Source organism: Stegastes partitus, unplaced genomic scaffold (assembly GCF_000690725.1).
Source record: "Stegastes partitus isolate 25-593 unplaced genomic scaffold, Stegastes_partitus-1.0.2 Scaffold331, whole genome shotgun sequence".
NCBI lineage: Eukaryota > Metazoa > Chordata > Actinopteri > Pomacentridae > Stegastes > Stegastes partitus.
In genome coordinates this window covers 74,746-84,792 of record NW_007578062.1, presented here as the reverse complement: position 1 = coordinate 84,792, position 10,047 = coordinate 74,746, and the positions used below count along the sequence as shown (strand labels likewise).

Below are 10,047 nucleotides of genomic sequence, written 5' to 3'. Positions count from 1 at the left end.
GGACTCATAGCTCATAAACCTTAGCTGTAGTGATTTCTATCTTTCCCCAATATTTGAAAAAGGGAGAAACAAATGTCTTTTATGAAAAAGCAGAATATGAATTTGTTTTTTTCCAGATCCCACTAATTGCCAGTCAAACCTTGGCCTTGTTGTCCTGCACAGTGTCAGCAGAACGGAAACCTTGCTGCCATGGCAGCAGCCCTCGGAGCACAACATTTGAACAAGATCGCCCTCTTGTTCACTCATTTATTACAATGGGCACTCAATAGTGAGCAATTCCTTGAACATTTAGGACACTTAGTCATTATTTTGCACCATACCGTGGACGATCATTTGTTGCCACTGAGGGCCACACGGTGAATCAGTTTACACACTAAGAATTTGGACACTTATATAAAATGATAGACAGTAAATGGACCAGTGTATGTAGTAAATAGAGAGCTACAGTGAGAGAAACAGTGGATATTTTGACTGTCCACAACAACATTACCTACAGCTCTCTTTCATGATTCCAGTCATTCATTTCATTATTTACACATGTGCTTGGCGTGTCAAAATTCTGGGAAAAAAGTCATGTTGTTGCTGTGAGACATTGTCCAGTGAAGTCCTGCCTCTGCAGATCTACACACCTGAAGGCATCCTCTGCATTCACCTGCAGCTGCTTCACTGATTTGTGAACTCTGCTCCTTCTTTGTCAACCTGCCTTTTAGAATCATGGTTAACGAGACATGATTCTAAAATGGGACATTATCCAATTGAACCTTTGGAACTTTAAGTATATTTTGATGCTCGTGCTGGTATTAAGTTTTAAATACAGGACTTTGATTTCCTCGGTGTTACTGTTGCTTGTACTTAAACTAATAATAATAATAATAATTGATCAGATTTATATAGCGCTTTTCTAGACACTCAAAGACACTTTACACTGTCAATTATTCATTCACACACATTCATTCTGGTGGTGGTAGCTACGATTGTAGCCACAGCTGGGGCAGACTGACAGAGATGTGACCACCACCTCAAACAATCCATTCATACGCATTCACACCAGGCAAAGTGGGTGAAGTGTCTTGCCTAAGGACACTGCCTAACGACCATGAAACAGGTTACAGGGCAGAATTGAACCACCGACCTTCCGATCATTGACCGACTCGCTCTACCACCTGAGCCACAGCTGCCCCTAATTAAACATGATTACCTGTTCCAACCCCACAAAATGCACCTCGGTGGTGTTAGTCGGCCCACATATTTTCGTTTTCACTGTCATGATGTCTGAATGTGCAGTTGCATAACGTCCCCCAACTTTTTATCATCAGGTCCTGAATGTCATCAGTTGTGTGTTATTGTGTCACTTCATCCAAGAGGAATTTTAAAGGATTGTGTCTCCGCTGTTTGTCATCGTGTCGCCTCACATTCCTGCGTCGCCCTCAGCAGCACCAGCCGGAAGCGAGGAACAGATAAGGCTCCGTTTCTTTTACGCTCGTGTCTGGATAAAGCAGCAGGGAAGGGGAAATTAGGGGCAGGGGCACCTTCAGATTGAGCCCATTCCTCCAGTCTGCGCCACTTCACAAATATTTGTTCAAGGCTACTCCTTTTGGTTGGTCAGATGCCAGTCATTGTGACATCCTTTCGGCATTTCCCCCTTTCTTTTAAATTCTTCCAAACTATGACAACACACAAATATGTCTGCCTCAGCAGTGTTTTTTCCTCCTGTTGTTCCATCTTTTTTTCCTCTATCTTCGAGGTTTCCGCTGGAGCTCTGATGTAAAATTCCTCGACACTTGCAGGAGTTTCCATCCTTTGTGATTGTGCTCCTTCCTGTTTTTAACGCGGCCTTTCAGTCGGCCTTCTGCTTCGGCTGGACTGGAAACCATTTAAGGTTAACGGTGTGTAAAAGTGATTCATTCACTGACACAGAAACTTCTGTTGTGGAATGTGCTGTCATGTCGTCACACGGTCCAGAAAATCCAACGAGCATCTGGAAGCTGAGAAAACACAGGAGCATCTACACTCACAAGTTTACATATTTAGACAAATAACAATAATATTCAAATAAAAAACTGACATGGGATTTGAACTTTGCACCGACTGTCATTGACTTTGATAAGCACACCTGTACAAATAAAAGAATTCAAATGACTCTGGAACTGAGAGCTGCACTAATTAAACTTTGTGTATGATCTATGAGAAAAACATAAATCAAGGTGTGCCATTGGTAGAAATATCACCAAACCCTGCAGTTCTGCTCAGCTCTGAAAGACATCTTTCAGTTTGGTGTTTCGATTTCGGGGCCACAGCTTTAATGGTACGCTTCACTCTCGCTGCTCTCATCAGCTGACAGTGAAAACGTTCTGTCAAACCAGCCAGCACCAAAGGGTGGTGCTGAATGCTGATGTCGCCCCGATCTGCTGGATATATACCATAACAAGGTAACAGTTTCCTAACATAAAACTAATATAACTTAGGTACTATTCACACAGGATTTGTATTACCTGGAATTTACTGACGTTACAGCCCGGATATGATGTCTAATCAGTGGATAACGGGCCGTCAGGGCGTTTGTATTAAGCCTTACCTCATGCTACTACGGATGTCATCCATCTCAGTGTCCTCTGAAATTTCCCTCTTCATGTTGACCTGATTTTAACCATTTCTGCAAACAGTCCGTAGGCCTGTTATGTATAGGCCTACTCCTGCATTTGCACCTAAAATGCTGTCAGTAACTTCCACTGCAGCCTCCATAATTCAAGAGGGAGAAAGAGGTGCACAATAAAAACAGCAACAACTAAAATACCCCCCGGTCACTAGCATAGGGACTATCACAGGACGTCGGTGTTTATATGGTAGGTCATTTGGAATTTTTATTTTACAAATTACAGACATTTGCACGGGATTAAGATCACAGACAATCTCCGCAATTATTACAAATCACCACTGGTCCCAAGACAATCCTAATCCTGTGTGAACAGGGCTTTAGAGCTGTAAACTGCAGGGACCAAAATAAAGAAAAAAAAAAAGATTAAATCACAAAGGCACAATTAATATACAACAAAGACAGGCACTGAATTTTAACTGAGAACACAGGCTTGGATCTTCATTTTTAAACAGCCAGACCATTCACTAGTGCTGACACGATGCTCGGGAATGGTCTGACTGCGCCTCATCGTTATTCTTCTATGGGCTAAGAGAAATCCTGCAGATGTGCTCTGGCATATATATGATGTAAATCGTGATAGGGAACTGTCTGGGTGGAAAATTTGCATGTAGGGAGGGTAGAACTGCCTTTAAAACAGATAATGTACTTTACTACTACTCCTCCACAAGGAAGTAGTGTTCAATAATAAATCCATCTCAGCTAGTACACTGCTGGACTTTGTATTTACATCAGGAATGTTTGCAAACACAACAACAAACAGTTTTGTGAGCTGCGGTAAAGATAATTTCTCGCTGACCTTTGCAGGTAACATATGTGATGTTGCCTCCTTTTGAAATGACACAAAAGGAGGCCCCTGATAGACTCCTAACAGATACGTTCAGTGAGTAAGTACAATATAAAAAATGCAAATGAAAACCAGACCTCTTAGCTTTATAGTTATGTTGTTGTTTGTTTGATTGTGTTCAATTATGTTATTATTCATCACCCTCAGCCTTATGTGTAGGCCTCATTCCAGTGCTGTTCTATTATCAGATGCTGCATTAAGTCCTGGTACATGCCTGTGGATTTGAATGATTCAATCCATTGTACAGCTGATAAGAGGAAGAAATACCTGGAAGTATAATTGGGATCAGGTTGTATTGAAATCTATGATGTTTGTTTAAGTCACCAGTAACAAAATGTGTATCAGTGGACTTATACACATAATGATGAGTGTGTGGGCTGCAGACGTAGCAGGTTTCTTGCTTTATGAGGAGACAGTGGCACAACGTTGCCATGACCTCACCGTCTCCTCGCTGACAGCTCCAACCCCCCTCCTCCGTCCTCATATCAGCTGTGTGGCACATGCAAACCCTCCTTCGCTGGTCATCTCTTCCTCTGCCGCCTCCAGCTCCATCCACTCGTCCAACTCCTGTGGAAAAACAAAGAAAAGAAAGAAAACGCCTTCGTGGCCTCGTCCAGCCTCTCCTCATGAGTGGGCAGCAATAACAATCAGGTTTGATAACGAATCAATGTAACAATCAAGAGGGCAATTGTTTTGAAGTCTTGATTATAAGCATATAAAAAAATTAAATAGCAAATACTGTGTGATAAGCAGCATATAAAGTTAATGAATTATCAATAGTGTATATAAGAAAAAAAAAACAAAAAAACGCTGTCATCATCATCACCTCATGTTACGAAGGAGTTGTAGCTGAAGCTCTAGAAGCTATGACATGGACCTGGAGTTGAGGATTTTTTTTTAATCAAAAAAATCCAAGAACAAAATCTTCAGGCTTAACATGTGATTCATACAAATGAATAAAGTCTTTATTCTAAGACAGATTTATTCACGTGTTTGTTCATATGTCATTATATATGATTGCAGTTGTGTATTACACATTATTTAAAGCAGGGGTGTCAAACTCTGGTCCTCAAGGGCCGTAATCCTCCATGTTTTAGATGTGTCCCTCTTCCAACACACCTGATTCAAATGATCAGCTCATCATCAAGCTCTGCAGAAGCATGATAACGATCCTGATCATTTGAATCAGGTGTGTTGGAAGAAGGAAACATCTACAACATGCAGGATTGAGGACCAGGATTCGACACCCCTGATTTAAAGTGTTAAACTCGTAGACTGTACGTAAAAGATGTTGAAATAAAACTGCATTTCTTCTAACAACCAGCAGGGGGAGTGTGTGACTCCTCTGGTTGCAAAAAGGAAGTCTAATTGTACAGAGTTCTCACTTGATTTGCTACCTCAGTAAATATTTTCCTCATTACTTTATGGTCTCAATCGCTAGTTCCCACACTTTCTATTTTCAGTATGTTGTGCCAATTATGGTCCTGTTTAGAGGAAATAGAAGATAAAGTAGCATACTGTATGAGTGCGCCAAGTGTCCTGGAGTTCTCAATGAAATCCAGCTCACACATCTGGTTTCCAAAAACCATGATGATGATGATGATGATGATGATGATGGCCGAATCCCAAAGTTAAGGTTTCAAAACAGAACTCCAACCAATGGATGACACTGTGGTTACTACGTACATCATTATGTCTATGGAGGTAAAACCACGAGTGCTGGCAAACTAACTGCTGCCCAGTGGGACGAGCACTATGCTGGTTATTGTCGTTTTATTTTTCCTGAAATTGTGCACATTTCCTTTCAACCATGTTTTTGATAGTTGACATAAGATCTCTGAGTTTTCTAACCGAACATTTGGGTGCTCAGTTGGAAACAGGAGAATGAGTTTCAATCATTTACTTCAGATTTAAAACAAGTTAAAATGATTCAATTGAAATGATGTTTAAAAAAAAAAAAATCAATCAATCAATGATTCACACATGCAGCACTGCTACTTATTTAATAGTGAGAATATAAAAAAATGTGTGTCTGATTTTTTTCATATTTATTTTCAGTATTTATTCATGTTAAATATTAAACATAGAAAGGAAAGGACTAATACTAATAACTGCAAAATACTTTAAATTAAAATTTGTCATTTTAACCTCTTAAGACCCGAGCTGTTGTTTGATATGCATTTTTTAAATTGTCTTTCCTATTTAATCTGATCAAATAACAAAGACAATAAAAATAATAATAAAATATATATGTATATATATATATATAGAAAATAAAATAAAAAATAGTAAATAGTAAATAATAAAATAGTAATAATGAAAAAATAATAATAATATTAATAATAAAAGTAATATAACACAAAATGTGATGTCCATGTGAACGCCAGGTCTTAACAATTGAATGTTGTGCTTAGCAGACCTCTTACTCGCCACAATTAAATGTATTTTTGATGTCACCCATTCTTCCCTTGCTCCATTGTGTCATGTTCTTTTTGTTTGTCTCTCCTCATTCTTTCACATATAAACACACACCGGACTCTCACATACCACTCACATGCTGTAACTACTATTGTCGCTGCACTTAACCTGAGTCATTGTCTTTGGTATTTGATTTGTAAAGTTCATTGTCCATTAAAACTGTAATTTACTGGATGCTATACTGCACACTGTTTCCAAGTTTCTACAATATTCTCCCCATGATGGTCTGAATGCCAATTAAAACATATTTGCACTCTGATTCAAAACCAAAAAAAAACACCTAATATGGTTAAAAAAATTAAAATCCCACTCAATTCAAAGTCATTAAATACCAGGAGAATATACATGCCTGCATCTCTTCAATCCCAAAACAATGACGGTGGAAAAATATTACTCAGAGCTGCTTTATGCGCTCTTCCTGCTCTGCTTGGGGCTCTGACAGCGTGAATAAGGTCGCTGCAGGAATGCGGTGGTGGTGGTGGTGGTGGTGGTGGTGGTGGTGGGGGGGCAGGTGGAGTCTGACTGTGTTGTGTAACAACAGGCCTGTACACAGAGGAAGGAGGGGCCGTGGTGATGTCAGACACAGGGGGTGTATAAGTACTCCATGCTGGCAGGGACTTGAACACAAAGCACCTGTTGCTGCTCTCCAGACTCAACACACAGAAGCTCTGGGACTCCGTTCATCTGTCTGCTGCTGCTTTTTTACAACTCAGAACTTCACCCAAGCTCCATGATGATGGCTTCTTCTATGTGCAGGATTCTCACTGTTCTCATCGTCTGCATGGCTCTGCAAGAGAGTGAGTAACTTTTCTTCTGTTTCATGGATATCTATAGAGCTTCTATAATACTTGCAGCTATTTATTATTACTTTTTTGTGGGGAAGATGACATACCAGTTAACTTTTATGATGACTTCTATCTGGGTATTTATGCAAAAAAAAAACAACATCTTTCTTGCCCTGAATAAAGATTCTGGTTATTGTCACAAAACAGCTACAGTGCAGATCAATTTAGTTAAAGAACCGTGATGCTGGTGTGCTGCAGGCTGTGTTATTCCGTCCTGCAGCATTTGACCTTCTGCCAGTTTAGTCTTTTATTGAAGAGTTTCCCTTGAGAAGCAACACACCTTTTATACCTTGATTTATAACGTAATAAAAACCTCCCACAATCGATCACCTGCGCTCTCGCTTAACCGCACTTTTGGGTGTTATCCCGCCAAGTGGTTTGTTTTTATTTGCACGTGATAATCATTACCTGCACAATCAAGCTGCGAAGGCTTAGCTCGCTCGTTTTAATCTCCGGGATCCTTTGTTGTTTTGTTAGGTTGTGGACTTCCCTTATCAGATCGGTCGGAGCTGCCAGCTCAGGCTCCACATCCACACCGCGTCAGGACCAAGCGCTGCTCCTGTAACAGCTGGGATGATAAAGAGTGCATCTACTTCTGCCACCTGGATATTATCTGGGTCAACACGCCAAGGTGAGGAATACTTTAGATGTTTGTGAAAAGACCAGAAAGCTGAGTAGAAGCCCTGACTCTGAGGGTACTCAGGTATGGCTACTAAACTAACCCAATCTCCTAATGAGTTTACTTTTTGTTTCACAGTAAACTCCTTCCTTATGGCCTGGGAAATCCCCCGTCTCGCCGCCGCCGATCAGCCAACCGATGTGAATGCCTCGACTCAACCGACAAAACCTGCCGTGGCTTCTGCCGTCAAAGGTGAGCGCTCCTCCCTGCATGTCCCGTCTTCCTCCATCTACCCAGACCTACAGCAAAGCCAGCGTTTCCCCTCACGTAGACCAGATAGTATCAGAGTAGCTTCTGTCTCCTTCCAGTGTCAGTCCTGAACAGTCTGCTGCTGCTGAGGACGAGTCAGAGACAAGGCGACATGATTCAATCTGTGATAATTGTCCTGCAGCATGAGGGCAGCAATCATAGTGATGAGGAAGGCCCGCATATCTGTCAAAGGCCTTGAAAGAAATCACAAAAGGTTTATTAGCAGCGCTGCTATTTTTGGAAAGTTTACATTTCTTCTGGTGCTCAAGGAATGCATGTTGCGTCTTTGACTCATTGTGGTTCATGAAGCCACCAGTATGAATTAGTCACCATCTCTTCCAAAGAGGTGTTTTGTAAGACACACCCTGCATTCTTATCTAAAGCAAATAAAACTGTATCAGGTTTTAATTCCATGGAAATTGCTCTGTTGATCCTGAATTAATTGGGCCTCAGATAGCATAAAAATGCCAGCGATTGTAAGGACTGGTTGTATTAATGCTGTTGTTTTATCTGTCCACAGCTCAGAGGATCCCACGATTGACACCGTGGACCCTTCGGTTCAACCTGCAAGAACAAGCAGCAAAACATTGTTGGCATCCTTCAGGTAAATGAAGAAGAAACTGAGATCAACCTTTGAATCCACACTTTGCTGTTTTTGATGGTTATTTCTGGGACACATGATGCATCTCTGACTGGGTTTCTTTTATTGTTCCTGCAGATCTGCTGTCAAAACCAACATGGCAATCATAAAAGGCCTCCTGGGATCAAAGAAGAAGCCACCAAGCTAAAGAGCACAACAAGGCGGTAGAGGACTGAATGAAAACCAGAAGCAGTTCAACCTTCGTGGATTCAATCTCCGTGGACTGGAGGTTCCTCTGGCTGCCTTCAGTTCCGACATCAGACTTTTAAAATGTGTCAAGACTCCTAATGACTTTGGGGATGCAGAGAAGGAAAGATGGAAGGAGACAGTGGATCAACAAAGCAGAGTTTCAGAAGCTAAAGCCCCACAGCAGGAGCAGCCATGTCTCTGAATGTAGAGTGAACTCCCCTCGAACTTTTGAGCTCAAAAACAACCAACATTCCGAAAAATGAAGGACATGGAAGCTGACCGTGGGGTACAATGATCAATTAGTGATTTGATTTCAATGGACGAGATGACTCATATGTACGGACAGTTTACTATCCAGGCTGATCTCTACAGAGGATTATTTGATCGCTCCATCCTCCACAGTCACATCAGTTCTATACTGACTTACCAAGAAGTTGATTCACGATGTCTTAAAAACGACTTTGTCTTTGCTGACTTTTGGTTAATTATTTCTCTGTATCAGAGCTGGAATCTGCTGTCCTGCCTATGTTTTTTTTAGGCCAAATTTGCTTTTTAATTGTCAGGCAGTACTTGAAAATGGCAGCTTGTTCACTCCTGGCACGCAGCGCTGCAGTGAAGTGAAGGTCATCTCTTTGGAATTTATCGAACAAACAATTAGCTTTATGCCGGGTCTATTGTAAGCTCCTTTGCACACACACATATGCAGTATTCTCTCTGTGTTTGCAGAACAAACAAAAACATTACAAGAACAATGTTTTTCGCCTCTGACATATGTTCCCCTAATTTTTTTGGTAATTATCCAATTGGAGACTCATATGATGCACTTCAAAAGCTATTTATCTGTTCCCTGCATTTAAAAAAAAAAAAAATTCTTCTGTGCAATGAAGTTGTTCGCACCATCTGCTCTGTTGTGGACACGTGGAGACATGACCAGTCATTGTGACTCCGAAAATATTCATCCTCAGATATCTAAATGCTGTATATGTTGGATAGTTTACCAGCTTTAAGTTTACTGTCGATGCTGAACGTTAGCAACAATTGTAAATAACTATTAATCTATTTATTTATTCTGTAACTTATTCAGAGATGTATTTATATTTCTATGACTGATCCGCTGAATTTTGGAAAATAAAAAAAACATAAGAGTACGTGTTGTTTACAGAATGTTGATTTTGCTTTCTGACTTATGGCATTTAATCGTCACAGCAAACACTCTACCACCCTATTTAATGGACTATGACACACACACACACACACACACACACACACACACACACACACACACACACACACACAATATCTTTGATGACTATATTCATAAAGGGTTTACTGTTGGTTCACTACAACATACAGCTTTTTATCAGTTTACTCACCTTCAGTAGATGGACATGGGTCGTCCTTGTTAAAGCCCATATTACTGAACTCATCTCAAGCAAAGGAATAAAGAAATTAAGACATTAAGTCATT

The 10,047-nt window shown here is 40.6% G+C and overlaps 1 protein-coding gene across 1 annotated transcript; it reads left to right on the top strand.

Annotated features, from left to right (window-relative positions):
- Positions 1-6,603: 6,603 nt before the first annotated feature.
- On the top strand, positions 6,604-9,051 carry edn2 (endothelin 2; the record flags this gene model as incomplete). The annotated part of the gene is made up of 5 exons (XM_008283890.1): positions 6,604-6,775; positions 7,301-7,454; positions 7,581-7,694; positions 8,272-8,355; positions 8,470-9,051. Coding segments are annotated over 5 exons (594 nt in total), but the record flags the coding sequence as incomplete, so codon positions are not given.
- Positions 9,052-10,047: the final 996 nt, after the last annotated feature.